At 51.0% G+C, this 22,207-nt stretch overlaps 5 protein-coding genes across 5 annotated transcripts; 3 read left to right on the top strand and 2 right to left on the bottom strand.

The window, feature by feature from the left end:
* Window positions 1-1,268: 1,268 nt before the first annotated feature.
* On the top strand, window positions 1,269-4,519 carry PV06_00817 (uncharacterized protein; the record flags this gene model as incomplete). The annotated part of the gene is made up of 3 exons (XM_016401367.1): window positions 1,269-1,791; window positions 1,843-3,509; window positions 3,615-4,519. The coding sequence occupies 3 exons, from the start codon at window positions 1,269-1,271 to the stop codon at window positions 4,395-4,397; spliced, it is 2,973 nt and encodes a 990-aa protein (XP_016268420.1). The 3' UTR covers window positions 4,398-4,519.
* On the bottom strand, window positions 3,422-5,882 carry PV06_00816 (eukaryotic translation initiation factor 6). Its single transcript, XM_016401366.1, has 3 exons — window positions 5,505-5,882; window positions 5,092-5,411; window positions 3,422-4,938 (listed from the first exon to the last, which is right to left on the bottom strand). The coding sequence occupies exons 1-3, from the start codon at window positions 5,520-5,522 to the stop codon at window positions 4,530-4,532; spliced, it is 747 nt and encodes a 248-aa protein (XP_016268419.1). The 5' UTR covers window positions 5,523-5,882; the 3' UTR covers window positions 3,422-4,529.
* Window positions 5,883-8,268: 2,386 nt separating this feature from the next.
* Window positions 8,269-14,401, top strand: PV06_00815 (uncharacterized protein). Its single transcript, XM_016401365.1, has 4 exons — window positions 8,269-10,604; window positions 10,730-11,594; window positions 11,725-13,551; window positions 13,690-14,401. The coding sequence occupies exons 1-4, from the start codon at window positions 9,420-9,422 to the stop codon at window positions 14,172-14,174; spliced, it is 4,362 nt and encodes a 1,453-aa protein (XP_016268418.1). The 5' UTR covers window positions 8,269-9,419; the 3' UTR covers window positions 14,175-14,401.
* A 2,530-nt stretch (window positions 14,402-16,931) lies between these two features.
* Window positions 16,932-19,838, top strand: PV06_00814 (uncharacterized protein; the record flags this gene model as incomplete). Its single annotated transcript, XM_016401364.1, has 3 exons — window positions 16,932-17,176; window positions 17,242-17,769; window positions 17,837-19,838. The coding sequence occupies 3 exons, from the start codon at window positions 16,932-16,934 to the stop codon at window positions 19,836-19,838; spliced, it is 2,775 nt and encodes a 924-aa protein (XP_016268417.1).
* Window positions 19,839-21,419: 1,581 nt separating this feature from the next.
* On the bottom strand, window positions 21,420-22,177 carry PV06_00813 (uncharacterized protein; the record flags this gene model as incomplete). The annotated part of the gene is made up of 2 exons (XM_016401363.1): window positions 21,682-22,177; window positions 21,420-21,628 (listed from the first exon to the last, which is right to left on the bottom strand). The coding sequence occupies exons 1-2, from the start codon at window positions 22,052-22,054 to the stop codon at window positions 21,420-21,422; spliced, it is 582 nt and encodes a 193-aa protein (XP_016268416.1). The 5' UTR covers window positions 22,055-22,177.
* Between the last annotated feature and the right edge of the window lie 30 nt (window positions 22,178-22,207).

Here is a 22,207-nt window from a genome sequence, read left to right as displayed (position 1 = left end):
GGAGACGAACGCCTGGCTTGAGCACCTGCACAGACTGCCAACTCCTACCCGTGGAATGCCTGGACATTTTTATGCATAGGGTCTTCAAGCTCAGCTAACCATCACAGAGTCGTCACCCGTTGCTTTCTCGACACGTGCAGATGGACGCATAGGGCTTTGCATACCACACAAGGTGCTTCAAGCTTCGAGTGACATGGATTTGTTCGCAGATTCACAGACTATAGCTATAGGGGACTAGGGGCGATTCTAGATAGGCTCTACCAAGGACCATGCTCTTCGCGGAATTGCCATGGCAGGACATACGAGTGGAAGCGGCGGCAAGGAGAAAGCCAAACGACAACGAAGGCCACTATTCATGCCGTTGTTATTGCGATATCTGCGTATGGCCGGTGGTTTTTTGCCGGGGCGAAAGTGTCAAATACGAGGCACGAGGAAAGGTGATGGAAGGGGAGATGGCGGGAAACAGTCATAGGCATAGGCAACAATCAAGTATGGGAACGATTGGGAATGGGAAGCGAAAAGCGACGAAGAGCTGGAAAGACGGAATCGGATCTTCTGTTTGGCTGGTCTTGGCAAGTTGGTCTCACCGGCTGTCAAAAGTTGATGAGGCCTGCTTCTGCTTTTGCAGACTACACTCGCAATCTGCCACGTCTTTTTTTCTTCTTCTCCTACTCTCCCTTTTTCTTCATCTTTGCACTGGCGAGCTGGATCTGGTGCATGTGGCTCGCGTGAGAGTGATCGGCCTTGGAAGAATTACGAGCTGCACAATATCCCCGGTGTGGCGGAAAATGAAGGCATCGATCGATAGTCACCGACATCCCATGCTGCCATTTTGAATAATCAACCTTCACTCCTTCTTGATCGCCCTTGCTGCGATTTACACACGTTGTCTGCTACAAAAGCCACCGGTGCCATCGATTCATCTTAAAAATCACTGCCAGTCGTCCGTTCTCACACGGACATCAAGGTGCCCCTCGTTTGTCCAAGGTTCTCTTGATCGACAACGTGTCCCGGTGTGCCAGTCAACTCCGATCTCTACCGTCCAAATAACGCCAAATCAACGGCTCAAGCTTTGAGACCGTGTTCACCGACACTTTAAAGGCGCTTTTTGGAGATTTCTGACCTGAGTTTGAGGTGGAGCTTCGCTGGTCTCATAGCTGCTGATGGTCGTGAGCACCTGTGGGACGTTTTCACCACCTCATCCATGCCCCTGTGATAAGGCATACTCCAGCGCTCAGGACCTCACATAGGTCGAAGTCATCGTAAACATGGGTCGCTTAAGCAGAACGTCGTCTCGGCTTGAACCCAGCGATGAAGGGGCCACCCCCGAGCTCAAACGCGAGGAGTCGGCGGATGGCGAAATGCCCGACGAGCCCAGTAACGCCCGCGTAGCGGCCATTAAGCAAGAGGAAGCAGCTAGTCCATCAGAATCGACATCTTCGCCGACTGCGAAGATCAAATCCTCTCGCTCGTCGTCGACCTCGTCATCGACCTCCAAACCACCTTCGGCGGCAGATTTAGTCGCCAAGAACGAGCCTAGGGATGCCAGTGGCCTCATTTCATCCTCCACCTCGCCTGTCAAGCCCGAACCCAAGGAGCCCTCGAAACCCGCGAAATCGTCCCGAACATCATCAAAACTTCCTCCTCGCATCGCGCCGCTCTTTGATCACCTTCCCGACGCCACTCAAGAAGCGACCTCTACGTTTTCCCTCCTCGACGCCTGTACCTATCAAAATAAATATCTTGGATTCAGCGAACATGCCCTCGACTGCGACTGTGTGGAAGAATGGGGTGAGTTTTGATCCTTTCTTCATCAAAGTTGCCGCACTGACTGGACTTTAGATCCTTCCACCAAACAAAACCTCGCCTGCGGCGAGGATTCCGACTGTATCAATCGTGCCTGTAAAATGGAATGTGCCAACGACTGTAGCTGCGGAACCAACTGTCAGAATCAACGGTTTCTCCGCCATCTCTTTGCCGACGTCTCTGTCATCCAGACGGAGAAGAAAGGGTATGGCCTCCGTACCAACGTCGACCTCCGGCCCCACGACTTCATTTTTGAGTACATCGGAGAGACGATTCCCGAATCTACGTTTCGAAAGCGGATGGTGCAATATGACGATGAGGGCATCAAACATTTCTACTTCATGTCTTTGAGCAGAGGCGAATTCATCGATGCTACAAAGAAGGGCAACCTCGGCCGCTTCTGCAACCACTCTTGCAACCCGAATTGTTACGTCGACAAATGGGTGGTTGGAGACAAACTCCGCATGGGCATCTTCGCTGAACGAAACATCAAAGCCGGTGAAGAGCTGGTGTTCAATTACAACGTCGATCGTTACGGTGCGAATCCACAACCATGCTACTGCGGAGAGTCCAACTGCACGGGTTACATCGGTGGCAAGACTCAGACCGAAAGAGCCACCAAGTTGTCGACGGCGGTCATCGAGGCACTTGGTATTGAAGATGCCGACACGTGGGACACTACCGTGGCGAGACGTCCCCGCAAGAAGAAGACATCAGAGGACGATGAAGAATACGTCGACAGCCTCGAGGCGAGGTCGTTGGACGTTGACGGCGTGACAAAAGTCATGGCTGCACTGATGCAGTGCAAAGAGAAGTGGATCGCCGTGAAGCTGCTGCAGCGCATACAGAGGTGTACGGACGACCAGGCGTGGCACAGAGTGGTCCGGTTCCACGGCTATCAGATACTAAACTCGCAGCTTTCTGCCTGGAGAGACGATGAGAACATAATCCTCCAGATTCTCGACGTCCTCGACCACCTACCTCGACTCACCCGAAACAAGATCGTCGACGCCAAGATCGACACGACCATGAAATCCCTCGTCGAGCACTCTGACGAACGGGTGGCTTCGCAGGCGTCGTCCCTGCTCGATGCCTGGTCGAAACTGGAACTGGGGTACCGCATACCGCGGAAGAAGAAGAACGAGGACGCTTCTTCGGCACAGGTCAAGACCGAGTCCTACACCGCCTTCGAAAGAAGGGAATCCGCCCAGCAGCGGAAACGCTCCGAGTCCAGATCACCGTCGCCGCGTAGCCCTCCCCCTCCGCGGGGCCCGTCCAACAACAACACCAACAACACGTCGTCGTCGTCGTCGGTGCCTTCGGGGCCGCGGTCGCTGCAGAGGCCGGGCCAGTTTGGCTCTCGGCACGGCGGCGGCGGCCCCCCCTTCAATCGGGGACCTCCCGCGCTCCCCAGGGGTTGGTTCGCGGCTCAGGACAGCGGACGGACGTACTACTACTCGGCCACCGGACAGACGACGTGGGTGAGGCCAACGGCACCGGCTGACCAACCCCCGAGTCAACCCAAGCAGCCCTCGGAACAAGACGTCCTCAGGAGTATCATCGACAACATCGTCACGTCCCGCGAGAAGGAAACAAAGACCACGGCGACCCCTGAGACCCCGGAGCCCGCGACAAAGGTCAAGAAGGAAGAGCGGTGGAAGTCGTACAATGAAGAGAAGCAGATGAAATTGTACGAAAATACCGTAAGTGGAATCTTTGTTTTTGTTCTAAAACATTTTGGAGGACCTCCTTCAGCTGTCTCTCCTTGCGTATCTAGATACTCATTGCTGACATTTTTTTGGCCACAGCTCTTCCCGCACATCTCGCATGTGATGAGCAGGTACAAGCACAAGATCCCCAAAGAAGACCTGAAGCGCTTCGGCAAAGAAATCTCTAAAAAGCTCGTCGCGTCCGATTACAAGGCTGGCCGGGTGAATGACCCGACCAAGATTGACGAGCGGCAACAGAAGAAAGTCAAAGAATTTTGTAAACAATTCTTTGAAAAGGCCTATCAAAAACACAAGAAGCACGAAGCCGAAAAGGCTGCTCGCGATAAGCGAAAGAAGGCAGCCGGAGCGGCCTCTTCGCCGACAGAATCGCCCAAGCTGGACGAGCCGAGTTTAGAAGATGTCAAGATGTCTGATGCTGAGGACGACAACGTTCCACCGTCGCCAGATATCGAGACACCTTCTGAAGAAACCGCCAACGGCACGCTTAAGCGCAAGCGCCCCGAGGATGAAACCGCTTCGCTTGCTAGAGATGACCACGAGTCCGAGTCGATAGGCTCACCTTCCAAGAAGGCCAACCTCAAACCTGACTCGGACACGCCACCTCCGCCACCGCCACCGCCTGCGCCACCGGTCGAAACACCACCAGCCAGTACGCCGCGAGATGGTGAAGGCGAGGGTCGACACGAGGGCGAAGGGGAGATGGAACTGGACACAGATATCCACGGCGACACCAACTTCAAAGGCAGAAGCATGGCCGATGTCCTTGCCCAAGCGCAGGCCGAGGATGATGAGGGGGGAGATGTGCCAATGACAGATGCCTTGGGCAACAATGGAGAAACCCCTCTGGTGGACGGGCGGTAGAGGCCGTGATGCGAGGAATGTGTGATTCTAGTAAACAGATGCTTTGGGGCAACAATTGGAGAGAAGACCCCTCTGGTTGGCAGGCAGGTAGAGAAGAAGCCGTGATGCAAAGCAATGCAAGCAATGCGATTCCTAGTAGAAACTCTCGACAATGCTCTCCTTGTTCGCGTTCATTCTTGCGTCCACGCCACCTGGACCACCCTCTCCAAGTCTGAAGACGCTTTCAATGACACTCAGTTCCGTGGCCGTGGTGTCCATGCCCGTGACCGCGAGCCAGTCGTTGACGACCATGCCCGCACCGACGACGGAACTTCCGCGGTTGACACTGCCCGCCACGAGCGGCACCTGCAGCAAGGAACTCAGTTCGTCTTGGTCTTGGATCGACGTCTTTGGGTGGACGATGCCGCCCTGGTTCGATAGGGCCATGTAGGAACCCGTCAGGACATTGCCGGCGATGGTCTGTCTGAAGACCTCGACTCCCAGGACATCTGCGATGATCTCCTCGGTTTCTCGTTCAATGTCGGGGTGGACGAGGGCGACACTATGAGATGGAAGTTTCTGTCAGAAAGACTGCACGACGACGTGACGACCATATCCTGACAAATGACAAATAGCCGCTTGACAGAGACGGGGCGAGGTAAAATTTGGGCGGTTGAGGGAGGGGGGGAGGAGGGGGGGGGGTAAAAGAACGAACTGGTCATTCGCGGCCACGACATTCCCCAAGGCCGACAACCTTTCCTCTATCCTCTCAATCTTCACCGTGTCCGGTAACGTGTTTCGCAAGTGTTGCAACTCTTGGTCCGTCGTCGAGGTCGGCACCAACAGGCCATTCTTGTTCCCAGACGTCAGACGACCCACGATCCTCGTGCCTGCGATGGTGCAGTGGGCGATGGGGATGAGGTCGGCCAGTTCGGATTCGAAGATGGAGTAAAAGTTTTCCGAGGCCCCGATGGCCACGAGGCAGTAGGAGTTTGTGAGGTTCGCAAAGACACCGACTTCGTTGGAGTTTTCAAACTACGACAAGTCAGTACGGAGGGCCCTAATCGATCAAGCCGGGGGGGGAGGGGGGCGACGGTCTCGGAGAGAGAGAGACGTTGTTGTTCTTACCTGTGCTCGGACAGCCATGATTTATTCGGCGCTCGTCAAGTTCTTCTGGAAAATGTTTTGTTTTTTCGCAAACACAAAAAAGGTGCAACCAAGACTTCGAGATCGTGAGGGGGGGAGGGTTCCGAGGAGGGGCAAGGTTTTTTGCGTCCGAGGGCAGTCGGTGGTAGGTATTGACGAGGAGGAGGAGAAGGAGGATTTGATGGGATATTAATTAACTTATAGTCTGTGGGAAGGTAAAGCAAGTGAGACGTTTTTGTGGACGATTGAGGAATTGGCAAGTCGTAATGGTAACTCGTAGATCTAGTCTGAAGGGCAAAGCAAAGTGTGTGAGTCTTTTTGCACAGTGAGTCCCATAATATATTAATCACTAATACGGAGTACTGTACGGCGAGTCACTCTTACATACAATAGTACCTTAAAGATGTGTGTTGGACCCGTAAAATTAATCCGCAAGCTCGGCCAATGACGACATCCAAGATCTGTGTTTCCAGGCAAAAAAAACGGGCATCAAGACTCATTCATTACTTACGGAGTAATCCTGACACATGCTGCCAACCTTGGGGTCTAGGAGAGTGAGTGAGTCAATACTTTGTCCGTATCCCAGAGTACCCAAGTCGGTAGTAATGGCTGTTCTTCCACTTTCCCTTTTGTGCTCTCTCGACGTCGGTGCTTTGTGCGCCCCGCCACCGTTGTGACCATTTTGGACCGTTTGACGGAAAACCCCGTCATGGACCTACGAATCTATCGCCCCTTGCTGAGAGAGGGCGGCACCGTTCTCGTGGTACAGGGTGTGAAGTAGGACATGTCAGATATTATTTATTTGGCTATGAAAACTCAAGTCATCCCTCCCATGTCAGTCTCTTCGGTGAAATGCTGCTCTGCTTTCTCTTACCTCTCGACGCATCCAACTCGAAGGCTTTCCGATCCAATGTGTCACTTGTTGGATATGCTCAAGTACTTGGTCGATACGAGAGTGGATTTTTTAGGTGTATATCTCGCGGACTGTCGGAATAACTCATACCGATAGCGACGATTGACTGTGGTACCGAGAGCATTGGCGACATCTCGGGTGGGTTGAACTCGTTCACCGGCTTCATTCTCAATGATCGAGGAGACTGCTCGGCGACCAATTCTTGTGGCGGCTCTGCTTCGTTCTCGCGGACCTCAACATCAGACGAGTTGAAAATTATCCATTGTGAAACTGACAAGATAGTAGCTGCATAAGAGCAGGACTATAGTTGGAACATAAACAGACAGCAAAATATCATATGCAATCAACGACAGACAAACAGACGAGAATTGAGAGAAAATAGAGAAGATTAAGAATGGAGGACGTACTCCGTACCTATTCCCTATATCTAGTGCCAAGATATATTGATACGTACGGGGTATGATCCAAGGAATTACCGGCGAGGCTGAGTTTTTGCAAGCATAACTCGAAGGATACTTTAATATCTGGACACATCGGGTCAAAAAATCGGCGATAGCTATAATCGAATAAGTCAAGCCTAGTAATCAAGTGATATACGACGTTATTTCGATGCATTTGAGAGCTTGTTTAATACACACAAGACTAAATATACTATCACGTGAGGTCTTTCTAAAGAGACATTCAGTGGCACCATATCTATTTAATCTCCTCTGTCCTCTCTCAATTCGTACATGTTTGTCTCTCGCTGGGCTTACCGATCTACCTCGCCGAAGACTAAAAATTGAAATAGAACCAAGAAACGACGACATGGAGCCCAGCTCTAGCTCAAATATCTGCTTCAAATAAGCATCATCTAAACCCACGAAAAAGGTGGACAAGATGATTAGGGGAGAATCCACATGGTCCAATTTATCCAACAGTTCTAGTTCTTCAACCATTTCTTCTGCTTATCTAATAAGGTATTAGCCTCACGGGGTAACCGCTTCCATTCAGCGTTGGCATCGGAAAGAGCAAGCTGCATGCGAGTAGCCTCTACTAACATTCTTTAAATATCCTTGCTCTTCCGGCGAGCGGCTTCAGCCAGTCGATTTCGCTGCGCAGTTAGCGCGTCAAATTCCTCAGCGAAAAATGTTCGTCACACTCTTTTACGTCTTTTTGGGTGCAAAACGAACATTTTGAATAACCATCCAACATGAAACACAAGGAGTTCGAGTTCTGACAAGGGGTACAACGGCCCAGGGCGAACTTCTAGCGACCCAGAGCCTCAATTCGGGAGACGGCGGTATGGCGACGGGAAGTAGAAGAGCGACTAGCTTTCGAAACTCGATACTGAGGCATTGTTAGCCACGAGAAAGAAGACAACCTCCGACGGGGACACGCTCACCTTATGTACATTAAGGACAACGCGTGAAGTTAGGAAAGTGTTACGAACAGGCCTGACCAGCAGGCCGCGTACCAAGCTGTGACGACAGCCACTGACCGGGTATGGAAGGAGTGCCGAGAGTGCTGAGAAGATTAGTCAAGGGTCACGTGATATGATCAGAGGTCCTCGGGTATGCTCAGTTATGATCAGTAGTGAACAGACTGAGCAGCACTGAGCAACACCGATCGGCACTGAGCACTGATGAACGAGCGTACTTGAATGACTAGATGATATTCTCTATGAAGGATGCGACGTAAAATGAAAAACAGGCAAAGTGCGATGAGGTAGTGGTTGCGAGGTGCCAAGATCATTAGCACGTGCTTTGGCTCGCACGTGACTGAGACGCCAACAAGCAGACTATATATATACGGTCGTTACATAGCTTTACCACGTAGTCAACTTCATGCATACTTCACAATCAAGTCACTTAGGCTTCAGTTCAGATTCATTTCTTCAAACCGTCACTCAACTCCTTTTCTTTATTTAATCACTCGAGTCCACCGCAAATTAGACTCTCTACCTTTCCAACCGAGTCTCTCCAACATCTCAGTCTTCTCTCTGTTCCAGTTCTCAGGCAATACCAATCATCGGTCATGTTTCAGTCCATGTTTACATAACTGTCTCGCACCGGTATTTCAAAGATTACACAGCGGATTCGTTCCGATTCGCAAGCGTGAGTCGGAATTTGCGTTTGCTGGACAAACGGGTTTCCTGCACCAAACAAGATACAGGTCTTCGAAACTGCTATTACAGCATTCGAGTCAGGCCGTTGGTATTATTCAATATAGACCTTTGTCACCACTATGAAACCTGACTTCGGCGGGGCTTCCTGTAATGCTGTCTGTGAAATGGCTTCCTGCTACGAATCTTTCAACGGTTCCCACAACGATTCCTACGAACACTCATCGACACGAATCCCAACTTACAGCCCGCCTTCAACCGAGCAAATACTTGTCATTGTCTCAATGTGCGATGGTAGTCTCTGGATTGCCTCCTCGCGTCAATACGGTGAGACAAAGAGTGTCCTTTCATTGTCACACCACTCCATCAAAATGAATTGTTACATGAGCAAGTGAACAGGGACTACATGTAGATTTGAGCCACACAACCAAAGGCTCTAGGTTCTTTTGTCCAAGTACCACATGTAGATATGGCACATGGCTTTATGTTCACCTCCCATATTCACCGATGGCTTTGTATTCACTGCTCATATTCAACAATGAGCATGGCGCTCGCCGCCTGTGTTTACTGCCTCACCTTTCTCTCACCTGGCGATCCAACCTTTTCCTTCTCCCACACCTCCTCCCAGCCCTGTACCAACATCATCATCTTCAACCCTCTCTATCAGCACCCATTCAACCTTCCCGGCTCTCGGCAGTCTCTAGAACTCTAGCAGTCAAATAGAGTCAACCTTCAGCACCCTTCTGCCTCGCCGCGAGCGCGCGCGAACAGAGATCCCGTGAAACTTAGCCAACGGTGAGCCAGAATTCAGATCGGTGGGCCTGGAATTGGGTGTCCAAGCTCCACATGTGTTCCCTGCCTTCTTGGGCCTAATTTCACCATGGCACCTCAAAAGAAGAGCAAGGCTGCGGCCAAGAAAAAGGCAGTCAAGAAGAAGGTGACTAGTCAAGATCGGGTTACTCAAAGCGACGCCCAGTCCGACGGGCTTCACCAATCGTCATCTGCCATCGTTCAACCAGATCCGTCCACCGTGGAAGATGATCGGTCCTCGCCCACCACGGACCAACCACACACGCCACTCGCCGAAGCCAGCACTGCGCCAGCGAAACGAAAGCAACCGTCGGAGTCCCAGCAAGCTGCCAAGAAGCAGAAGACTGACCAAGATGACAAGGTATTGGAACGTCGCCGAAAGAAGAATCTAGCTCGACGAAAGGCGCCTGCGGAGAGCATCAAAGACCTAGAGAAGTGGAAAGAGGTGGTGCTGAAGACTTACATTCCTGGCATCAACGTCATAGCCGACAAGTCGCAACTGCATCGCAAACAGAGAGAGCTCGCTGGATATCTCGGTTTTGACACCACTCAGGGTCTTTCTGATATGATTGACCGACATGACGCCAGCCTAGCACCGTTCTTCGACGCTCGGGATGACTGTTTTCAGATTCCAGACTGGAAACCCACCAGCACCATTGCCGATTATGCCATCATGGAGCACATGCGTGGCGCGATCCCGGGTGACCGTTGGTACGATCTGCTCAAGTTGAAGACCGGCAACCTGGCCACCGAATCTTGTCCCACGTGGGATGACCTCAAGACCGACACGAGTTTCGCTCGGGCCTGCTGGGTGGCCATTGTTATCCACGTCATCCGCGCCGATCCCAAAGTCTTTCGAGAGTCATTCACTCGCCTCGCCGACGCCAACGACCAGTGGCTCGATGAGCTAGCTCCCGAAGACTGTTACCGGGCTCTCAAATTTGTCAGACACTACGACTTTGTCCGTGGCGCCAAGCAGAAAGGAGCGTACAATGCAATCGACGTGAAAAGTACACGGATAAACTACCTCGAATACGAGGAAATCCAAGCTGCCACCAAAGCTGCCAACGTGCGCGATTTACGGGCTCCCATCACTACCGCCAAGGCACAGGCGCAGCTGCTTTACGAACAGTTTGCTGAGTGGAATGCGCCAGTCCACCTCGACACGACCGCGGCCACCGAGCACCTCGTCAACGAGATCGGTCAGACGGGCGACACGCTCGACGACACCACCGCCGGGCTCTCTGGCAAGCACGTAAGTAACCCCCCCCCCTCCGGGTACCACATGTAGAGACTGGCCACGTCTCGCCGCCCACTTTCCACATGTGGTACCTGGGCAGGGCCCGTCCAATCATTCCGGACTCGCTAACATTTCGACAGGACTATTCTGGCCCCAAACTCCCTCCGCTGGACGCCGAGACGATCAAATTTGTCCTGCAAACCATGGCCTCGCGAGCGAACATTCTCCACGACCGACCATCCGATGAAAATGACGATGTCGCCGACGAAGCGATCTCCGCCGCGAACCGTCTCCCCACGGAGAACAATGAAGATTTTGTCGAACGCATGAAGAACAAGGCCTTCTGGGACGTCCGTAATTCACTCAGCACCGTGACCGTTCAACTTCCGACCATTCAAGAGGCGCTTCGGGAGTTGACCTTTGACGACCAGCTGGACACGTTGGACTCTGAGAAAGTCTTTCGACCCAGTCTCGACCACCCTACCGGCATCGACCCCGCGTGCAGCGGGAGCCCACTCCGACCGAAGGTCTGGCAGCACATCGTGGCGGCATGGGAGCTGCGAATGGAGGAAGGCCCCCTCAAGGGAGGCATCAACGGCCTCGACTGCGGCATGGGTAAAACCATCATTCAGCTCCTGGGGATCTATGTGTCGGGGCTGAAGAAACTCCGCCGCCACCTCGCGGGGGAGAAGGACTTGGATTTTCGACCGACCGCCATCGTCGGCACGCCGCCCACGGTGCGAGTGTGGCATGACGAGTTGCTGAAGTACTTTTCCAACGCCCTGAAATGGAAGGTCTTCTATGGCCGACAGCACGACTCTCGCGACCTCGACATGAAATCCCGACTCTTGCCAACGAACCCGCTGGCGGCCCGCGAGGAAATCGAGAAAGCGTTTCCCCCCGACAACCCCATGAGCGCCTTTGGCGTCGTGATTCACTCGTATGATACGATGGCGCACCGTACCCTTCTCGAGGCTCCGAAAGAGAAGGCGGAAAAGGTTTCCAGTACGTAGCATGCCCCTCGGGATCTTCGGGTCACATGTGGATTCCGGATCGACTCCGTTCCTCTTCTCACATGTGTTCCATGGACCTTTCCCCCCCCCCATTCGTTGAACCCTCACTGACCAGTCTTTAGGCATCCTCGAAGAAGTTCCCCAACCGCGATCAGACAATCCTTTGATGAAGACACATCTCCAATGGATGGAGTCCGTCATGCAGGGTGACCCCCATCAAGACAAAGAGCCATCCGAAGACCACGAACTCGAAGAGGCTGAGGCGGCCGACGCGGCGACGTCGAGCGAAGGCACGTACCACGTCTCCTACTTTGTGGGTCTCTACCACCGCGTGGTCTGTGACGAAGCGCATCGAATCAAAAACGCTCGCACGAAGATGTTCAAATCGGTGTACCTCATGCATGCGCCTGTCAAGTGGTACGTCACGGCCACGACACTTCACAATAACGCCGGGGACCTGGTGGGGGCACTCAATCTGTTTTGGGACGACTCGTTCGACGAAGACCTCGCGGCCCTGGACGACTACGAGGTTGAGGCGGATGACATCGGCACCTATTCGTCAGAGACGGCCTCGGACGTCGAGTCCCATTGTCCGAACTACATGGAGAAATACGGTGATCTCCACCCGTACCTGTTCAACCCGAGGCGATATGCTCGCATGTTCGATCGAGGCTTGATCAAAGGCGAAGGCGCCTTTCGCATCCTTCGGCCCATCCTGTCTCGCATCCAGGTGAAGGCGACCATGGGGACCAGATTTCTCCTCGGAGATCAGGAAATCAGCGCCGGAGACAGTGTTCCTCGGTATCGCATCACGGGGGTCGAGTTGCAACAATCTCCGTACGAGCAAGCTCGGTACAACGAAATCTGGAAGACGTTCGCGCCCTTCCTCAGCCAGAAGGGCTACACGGGCGAGGTCGGCGCCACCACGTCGGGTCGAGCCATCCTGGGCGCCCGCGGCGGGCGAGCCATGGGGATCCACCGGCACCTGTGCCACTCCACCTTCGACCTGCACCTCCACACGTTGGGCCTCGTCAAGGATGAAGACAAAGCTCAACACGTGGCCACGTGGCGGGAGATCGGCGGGGACGGTGGCTTCAGTCAATATTATCACCTAACCAAACCCACACCACACCAGGCACCGCCGTTTGAGCGGATTGGGGTGGCAATGTACTGTTGCGAAGAGTCCATCAAGCTTCGATATCTTTGTGCACAGATTCTCGAAGCCAACTACGATCACGACGATAAGCTGCTCGTCTACGTCAATTGGCCTCAAACACAGTGGCTGACGGAGTGTTTCCTGAACAACCTCGGTATCTCGAACTACTCCTTGACCACAAGCCTCAAGACGGCTGAAAAGGACGAGATGATTAAGGCTTTTAACGACCCGGACGACCGTGTCCGCATCTTGATCGCCAACCTCCGTTCGTCATCACAGAGCGTCAATTTGCAGAATGCGTGCCACCGGGTGCTCATCCTCGACGCGCCGGACAGTTTGAACATCGAGGTGCAGGCGTTCGGCCGGGTTCATCGATTCGGGCAGAAGCACGTTCAAGACATTGTGTATGTCTGTGTGCTGGACACATATGACCAGTGGCTCTACGCCAACAATACGGAGAAGATGCTCGCGCAGGTCCTTGCCGGTGCCGAAATCGGCGAGGACACGTTGAAATTCGATCCGTTGAACCGTCTCGGTCAAGATTTTCGCGCCGCACTGGAGGCCGCCCCGGTGGACCAAGGTGTGGTCGACATGGTCAGTGTCGATTACGTCCGAGATTCGCGCAATCGCAAGTTTTCCGAGGCCGCCGAGGAGTATATCCGTCGATTCTTTGGCATGCGCACCAGCCGTCTCGGGTGGCGCACCATGGACCTGCACGAGCCACACCGTTCCGCTTCGGCATCCCACGCCCCCTTCGCTCGCAAGGACGGAGCGACCCCGCCCCCATCCACCAGTAAGTGCCCCCTAAGTGTTCCCTGATTCTCATGTCGTACCTGGGCCACATGTGAACTCTGGACAGCCTCACCGAGAGCCGATCTCCACATGTGTCTCGAGGACGACACCATGAATTGATCACTGACCTATCGAACAGCACAAACCCCCCTCCCTCCTCGACTCCAAGAGTCATCTCAACACCACTCCGTGCGCCGCCTCGCTCTCGACCAGAATCTTGCCGAAGCACAGTCACATTTGCGGTCACCACAGTCCTCGATCCCTCCCGCCGCCCCCGTGGTGAGCCCGTCTGTCAGTAGTCTTCTGGGACACGGCCCTTTGACGACTCCAGACCCTCCTTTCTACTCTATCGTGATCTCGCGGGACAAGGGGAAAGGTCGAGCCACCAATGACGTCTCCGGGCCGTCGGGGTCCAAGAACAGTGACATCAGCCCTGATATCGACCCTGATCTCGACCCTGATCTCGACCTTGGTTCCGACAGTCCACTGAGTTCTACAAACTCATCCCTTCGAACACCTAACCCTCCTCTTCCCCCTAGCCCGCCGCAGGCCAGCTCGAGCCCAAGCCTTCGAGCATCTAAGCGGCAACGCAAGGCCCCTGAGTTCTTCACGCCTGGAAAGTGAGTGATCACTGGATGCTTCTGGAGCCTGGGGCTACATGTGCCACTTGGGCCGATCACGAATGGGATTTAGACATTTCATCAGGGTTTAGCGAGAACTCTCGAAGATCACGACAGATGATTTCACTTGACATGGGATTATCGTGCTGAAGTTGTTTTTTTCTCTTCTTTCTTTCTTCGAGTCATGGATCCGCGGTCTGGAATGCATGCTTAGGGTGCTTAGGGTGCTTAGGGTGCTTAGGGTGCTTAGGGTGCTTAGGGTGCTTGGTGCTTGGTGCTTGGTGCTTGGTCCGGATGTTGTGGTTTCTTGGCCGTATTTCTTGGAGCTTAGGTTATCAAAGCAGAATCAAAATGACTTATCATGTGTCATACATTTCTTCTTAGCTGATCTTGCGAGATTCGCCACGCATGACCCGTCTTCCTCACGCGTTCTACCCGTGACGATTGAGCACACCTCGAGATGTAAATCCTCTCCCTGAGTGGAAATTTCTAGACACTTGTCTAGTAGACTCATTTATGTTGGTCCGGCCCTCCTTATCATGATGAGATAACTCGGCGGTCGAGATTCGAAGCAGATACATTGTTTATTACCTCATCGGATTCTCGATTTCTTTTCTTTTTCTCTTTCTCTTCCTTTTCATCCGTCCATCTTTTCTGCTCTCCCTGTCGTCATTCTTCTCTCGTTCTCGACCGAGAGTGTCTTCGCAACACATGTATCACTTGGGTTACGGGTAGTCGAAGGAGTCACAAGTCGAGTGGACCATGGACCATTCTCCACATGTGATTCTTGGACGACAAACGGAGAAATTGGATTTAAAGAGATTGATCCAGTTTCCACCTGTAATACAGGGACCACGAGCAGAGACATTGAATTTACATAGACTGGCCCCGTTTCCACATGTACCACTCGGACGGCTTAAGGTTATGACCATGTCTATGGACACATGATAGACCACCTAATCAAAAGCTAATGCATCAGACAGGCGATTTCGATCATGATACACTGATGAGACTGGGAGCCTGGGACATTGATTAATGAACTTGACTCGCAACGAAGAGTTAACAAATTGGTCATAACTGCCATGAATCCTAAAATCTTAATTCTACATGTGATACTTGGACGCCGCCAACGCACTAATACCATTCTTTCTCAGGCGGACTTAACATAGTAGAGAGATTAATAGTAAACTTTAAATTAATTTGTGTAGAGAGATAAAGTGGTTATAGAGACGTAAAGAATATAAAGAAGAAACCAAGATAATTACATTATCATGATAGAATGAATTCTAATTGAAGTCTAAATGAAGTCTGAGTGAAGTCTCGGTGAAATTTTAATACTTAATGAGGAAATGGAAATATTACGCTAGTCTATTATGACTAGCGCGCATCTATAGCCATCTATGAGCTGATGAATTCTTGATAAGGCTCAAATTTTTGAGATCCGATTTTGAATGGCACTGAAAAAAGTTGATTCACGTCGTGTGTCTCTAAGATGCGTACAAAGCGTTGATTTTGAGTGAACCGAAGAAATTGGCATGATAGTACGGAGTATGTTCCTAAGATTTGATCACACAGAATCTCAGCCTCGCCGAATGAAGTTAGAGCTTTATTCCTGGCACTAGTTTTTCTAGTGCTCCTATGAGTCCTCTCAGCTTGTACAGTCATTCAGGTGTGCAGTATTCTTCAACTTGGTGAGCAAAATGGCACACGGGACCTGGCCTCGACTTCACTTCCATCCGGCTGTGCAATTCACTACGCATTTGAGCCATCTCGTTGCCTATTTAACAACAGCAAGCAGTCCTAGCTTGTTTATGTAACTCAAATCAAACCATTTCCCTCATCGCTTACAGCAAATAACAACTACACCACTTAACGACCCTCTCGCCAATCGCCACATCTAATGCGCAGAAGATGAACACTCCTAATGAACACGGTGCTTTCGGCGCTGCCCCAGCAATTCAGGCGCGAACCAACGGCATTACTATCATGACTGACCACGCAACAAATCCGCACCACTAATCCCCCGGCTTCGAGGAGACTTGCCGAATTGACACGGCGGACAAGGATTGCGTATACCAGAATGCTCACGGACGGCGATGATGAAGGCAGGTCGACAAACCCCGTCACACTCGAGGGTGATGAAACCACCGAGGACCGAATCTATGCGTCTAGTGACTCTGATCTCGACCAGCCATTCGGTCCGGGAGAAGATGATTAGCCATCCTCCTCCTCCGACTCTGACTTCTAAAGAAGTCCATGATCAGACAAACTCAGACATGAAACTTGAATGAATTGGCGAGGCAGTGGTAGAAGAGAGGGCTCTGATCGACCCATACACTTTCTGGTTTCAAGACCGCTTCGCCACTACCTGAAGGGCTTATCGAAGCTTCTGACATACAAGGATATTTCACCGAGGGCGAGGACTTGGAAGGCGGAGCTGGTAGAAGAGACCTTGAGTAGACACAGTAACATTGATTTTCTCTGGCATTGGGGCGTCATCACGTGGTATGATTCGATAGCACCTTCCATACCTCACTTCATCACAACTCCTCCCATCTCCTTCTTTCTCACCTCCAGTCCTTCTTTCTCACCTCCAGTCCTTCTTTCTCACCTCCAGTCCTCATCTTGCGTCCACTTCTTCTCATCTACTCCTCTCCTCTGTTCTGGTGATCTTTCGTTGTCCTGTACATGCTCTGCAGTTGACTTTCCATGTTCTACCATAGTCTCGCCCTCAAGGTGCGACCCTCTTTTCAGATTTGTCATGGACGACTTCAACTCCTCAGATATTGAGATCAGCGAGCACGAAGAAGAGCTCCCAGGAATCGGCAGCCGAGCAATTTCTTCAATCATTGCAAACTCAACAACTGATCGAGTTGATTCTAAGATCCAGTTGAAGAAGCTCCAAGATGTCGCCAATGCTCCCAGTACAGCTATCCACCGCCGATACTGGTATGAGCTATTTAAGGCCTTTGCTAAGCATTCATTGAAGATTAACAGTCGTCCAAAGTAAGTACTTGAACATATTCAAATGGTGAGTCGTGTTCAGGTAAAGACTAATACTTATTTCCTAGTGTCACACCTACCGGAGATGATATGATTCGCTTCCTCTTCCAATTACCCAGTCATTTACAATCCAGACACAATGATGGCAAAATCGCTTGGACAGTGATGAAAGAGGCTAGGACACAGCTCGCTCGTTCTCTGACCTTTCACGATGAAAACTTCAAGTTGTCTAAGCGAGACAATCTCAGACTTGATGCCACTATACAACAGCTCCTCAATGATGGTCAGCTCACTAAAGACCCTGCACGAGAGGCTCTATGGCTGTCTTGTCAAATTGTGAAGATGATGGTTTCAGCCACACTTTCTGACGCTATCCTCAATGGTACAAAATCATGGGATTCAATGTTGGCAGGATGCCTTGCACTTGCATTGCAGGCAGCATTGGCTGCGCGAGCTGGTGATTTCAAGAGATCTGCCCACTACACAGGCACTGAATACTTGAAATGGAAAGATATTGAGGTTATAGCGAAAGGCCCATCCGTGGACGATCCCAGACTTACGATGTTGATTACTCTTTTGTATCTCAAGTCACACAAGTGAGTTTCATTTACTATCTTAACAACTTTTGAAGCGTTGATACTAACTACTTGATCTCTTACTTAGAAACGACCCAAGAAAGGCAATGAAAGTTGAACTTGGACAACTGAATAAAGAGAACAATGCAGTTGACGTTACCAAGTTACTTCTGGCATATGCCCTTCGTATTGGCGCCGTAGAAGAGACAACTTGGGAAGAACTAATTACTACAGTCTTTGAGCGTCCAAGCAAGCGATTTGTTTGGCAGACTCCACAATGGCCAGTCTTCTTTGCACGTACCAGAGGAGAACGTCTCGATTTTACCAAGCCGGCAGGTGTTGACCAACAAACTCGATTTCTTCGGCGTGCTGCAAATCTCATCGGAATGCTTGATATTCCTGCGTCACATGATTTGCGTCGAGGCGCTGCGGCAGATATCTACTCGCTATCGCCATCAACCAACATCGAAGGTGTACGGAGAGCGCTTGGGCATACACATGACTCTGTACGCAATGGAGTAACCGACAGATATATTGGGCGGAGAAAAGATGACCATTGGGCGGCGCGCCTCAATCATTCGGCTCACGAAAGAGACGATTCATTCGGCATTCAGTTGGCTTCCTCGCCATTCACGAAGCGCAAAATCGATACCAAGGATATCAACAATTTTTGCACATCCAACAATCTTGACTCTACGGATCGCAATGATCGTTATAGAGCGAGACAAGAGCTTGAGAAGATACAGCGCGATCAATGGGCAACTCATCAGCGACAAATTTTGCAGAACTCGACTATATCAAAGACAACACCAGTTTCTTCATCATCACGTGAGTCTCGTAAAGATATCACGAATATTTCGCATCTACATTCGACGGACACAGATGAAGAGAATCATAATGTCGCCATAACCGAGGAGACTGTGGACCTCATCACCAGTGAAATGAGCAATGCCCTCGGTCTTGCTGATGATATGAAAGGCGAGGAGCCATCAGAAGCTATGATCGACGTAATGTCTCTTCAGTTCGTCCATGTACTGGCATCTCGCCCGCCTCTCGATGACTCAAACATTCTCAAAGCTTCTATACGTCAGTTCATCGACTATTTCTCGACGATCAATCTGATTAGTGTTGCAACTTCAGAACTACCAAAAGATGCAGAGACAGGGAATAGCCGACATCCGCCCTCAAAATTTTTATACGCTTGTCGTAAACAGGGATGTAGAAGAACATTCAATTCTACTCTTCATCGCGATCAACACGAAACAAATTGTCAAGGTATATCAATCAATACTTTTGACAGTCAAACAGCCTTGCCCGATAACAACGACTATCTTCTCACCGTACCAACAAGTCGCAAACGGAAATCTCAGAACATCCATCACGTTTCCGAGGGTTTCCCAAAGCAGTGTCCGGATAGGGAGATCTGCGGAGTTACCAAGACATTCGCCACCAAACATCTCATGAGGAACCATCGTCAACTACATCATGATGAAACTTGGCCAGCCAACACAGCCTGCAATGTTTCGGGTTGTCAACTGCCTCGAGATCATTTTTTTGTGTCTCGAGAAGCCTTTCGTCGTCATCTGTCCTCTTATCATATGCTTACAGCGATTGAATGCAGAGAATACGTTGGCAAGGTCATCCAAGTCGACTTTATCGCTCCTCGAGGAACGAGCAAATCGTACTTGACAACCATGTGTTTATTTCCTGGTTGTCAAGTAACTACAGAATTTGCCAATTACAGTGACTATACTACTCACCTCAAAAGAAAACATGATCAAACACCAGAAAATTATCCAAAATATCTACCTACTCCAAACACCGTTCGCTTACACCCACGTCCGAATATCAATACTATTGATATCTCCTCGCCTCTTACATACGATTCCAATGGTCTTGAAATTATTCCATTTTACGGAACTGTCTGCTTGCATTCTGATTGTCAAGGCAACAAAAAGTTCTGGGCTGACGAGAAGCAATACAAGGCTCATTTGAAGAACAAGCATGACGTTACCACTATGGTCGAGATCAATTCATATCAGTTGTGGTATAAACTCAAATACGGTGTTGCAGGTGTAGAACAAAAATGACTTGGGGTGACACTGACGTTACTTTGCGGTGGATGGTTTGGTGGAGTGGAAAGGGCCAGGTTCTGATATTTTCTCCTTGCTGATGTACATACATTCTTATGCGAACAATCGGTTTCTGTCATTGCCTATCCGGTTGATTGTATGAAGCATTGAAAGACAGGGAGCTGTTTCACGGGAAGGATTAAAGATCTGCGGACTGGAGTGACAACATGCATCACTACCAGGAAGGTTTTGCTACGAAGAGGGTCTTTCCGTGGCGACAAGTTCGTCGAGACCGAACGGAATAGATTGAACCTGTGAATCATCCGTTGTCATTTGAATGTGCGGCGTCGAGATCAATCTTCCATGTTCGATTGTCATAAGAGATATCGACGGTGAGAGAAGACGGCGAAGGACAGGTAATACATGTAAAGTAGATTTGACGGTGTCCACTCTCTACGTGTGATCCCTGTCCTGTAATGTGGCTCGATGTTGAGCCGAAGCACGAGAACGAATCAAGCACCGAGTCTGGGACACGACTCTAGTTTTGGTCCAAAGTCTTCCGTGGTGAGCGAATCGTCCGTAGGAGGAGACAGTGAACTGCCTTCGACGCTGCCCGAAGGCGATACCATCGAGGTTCGGCCAGCGAGAAGCCTTTCTCACACGCATGGTACGAAGTAACCGCTCGTGCCATACGTGGAGATACCAAAGATCGTTCCAGCGTTGGTACCGAGCCACTTTCGTGTCCTGAGGAGACTAGAAGGTTACTCCGTATGATGGGAGACTCGGGAATCCTCTGTCTACGTTGCTGGGTGGCGGGAAAACGCTGATCGCCCACATACATGGCTGAGCTGTTCTCGGTGGGATAGGTGATCGGCGGACCTGGTACGAGAGCGACTAGACGCTAGGAGAAAGGTCATCATGTCCAGAGGGCGAGACAAGATCAAGACCGTTCGACAGTAGATGCTTACTCCAACTGAAAGGTTTCGATCATCCTTCGGGTTTGTTTGAATTCGAGGTCCTTGCACGAGAGACAACGATTGTGGGTTCTGATCTTGGGTGCCATGGAGGAACCTAGAATGGCTGGAGGATTGAAGGAGAAATATGCTTATGTGCTGAGGAGTGGTATAGGGACGATGAGATCGAGCTGCAGGAGATTGTTCAGGCCTTTATGGGTCAGGAAGCAAGAGCATTGGGGGTTTGGCACATGGTAGTATGGATCTGGAATGAAGTGAAACGGTTACACTGAATGAAGTTGAGGGGAAGGCAAGGGAGGGACAAGGGAAGTCCAGGCGGCACATGTGAGCCTTGACTCATTCAGGGTCCCAATTGCACATGTGCCTCCTGGACAACAAAAGGGGACTATGTCGAGGTCAAAGCGACAGAGACCGATTGGTTTCAAACGAGACAGGTCGATTGAGTGAGACATGATGGTGGTATGGTAGAGTTCAATTGAGCTTCTTAGTACTGATGAGCCAGAAAGGGCTCAAACGTACGGTGGAGTACAAAATGTATCTAGATTTCAACCCCGTGGTAACGCCGAAAAGAGAGACTCTGACTTCCGTCCAGGTGTGAGTCGCGTCTAGGGGCCGCGCCGACTTTTCATGCTCTTCCCAAGGGAGAAGAGCGAATGGCTAAGACGGCCGAATCTCCTCTGATAGCTCTTCTGACGATTGGCGACGCATCGTGAGTCATCACGCTTTGTTGCACGACAGAAAAGTCTTCTCGATGAAGTTGAATTTGGACATCATACTGTGCCGGAATTTGCTGATCGCCAGAAGCGGTGCGCCACGTGATTCGAATTCGTCGAGCTTTCATCGTAGGTTAGTTCGGCCATTCTGACGTGAGGGGACCTAAAGCTTACCGATGTCTTCCGTGTCCAAGAAGAAGGTGCCGAGAAGGACAGCCCATGACTGAGCGATATGGGGAGTAGGAGTCCAGATACTGATGGTTCTTGCGTGGTTGCGGTGCAGAAAATAGTGAATCTGGGACATCAAGGTGTAACCTTGACCGTAGGCAGTGGGAAGATCGACCGCCAGAAGCTGTGCCATCTCTGGTAGTCGGAAACCGAGGTCATCCGGAAGGGGGTTTCTCAGGAGGTCGAACTGACTTGGGTCAAAAGACTCCTGCTCTCGGGCAACCCAGTGCGCTTGGACATCGCAGTTCTGGACGTGAAGATTCGAGGTGATGTATCGAAGGAGTACCACGCCGCTGATGTGGATCACGGTGGGAGGCATGTTGTGAGCGAGACGAGGTAAGACAGACAGATAAAAGAAAGGAGAGGAAAGAAGAAAAGGAAGAGAGATCGAGAAGATATAGAAACTCGGGGAGGGTACTGACGATACTGGGATAACCGACAATATGCGCCAAGCCAGATATTCTGTTGAGGG

This window comes from Exophiala oligosperma, assembly GCF_000835515.1.
Source record: "Exophiala oligosperma strain CBS 72588 unplaced genomic scaffold supercont1.1, whole genome shotgun sequence".
Taxonomy (NCBI): Eukaryota; Fungi; Ascomycota; class Eurotiomycetes; order Chaetothyriales; family Herpotrichiellaceae; genus Exophiala; species Exophiala oligosperma.
The sequence above is the reverse complement of the archived record's forward strand: the minus strand, read 5'-3'. Positions and strand labels throughout refer to the sequence as shown.

Coding starts and splice junctions, on each gene's coding strand:
- PV06_00816 (XM_016401366.1), bottom strand. Junction 4,939..5,091: donor GTCGTGGCCGCGAATGACCA/GTTCGTTCTTTT, acceptor TCCATCTCATAG/TGTCGCCCTCGTCCACCCCG.
- PV06_00815 (XM_016401365.1), top strand. CDS start 9,420: ATGGCACCTCAAAAGAAGAGCAAGGCTGCGGCCAAGAAAAAGGCAGTC. Junction 10,605..10,729: donor CCGGGCTCTCTGGCAAGCAC/GTAAGTAACCCC, acceptor ACATTTCGACAG/GACTATTCTGGCCCCAAACT. Junction 13,552..13,689: donor GACCCCGCCCCCATCCACCA/GTAAGTGCCCCC, acceptor CCTATCGAACAG/CACAAACCCCCCTCCCTCCT.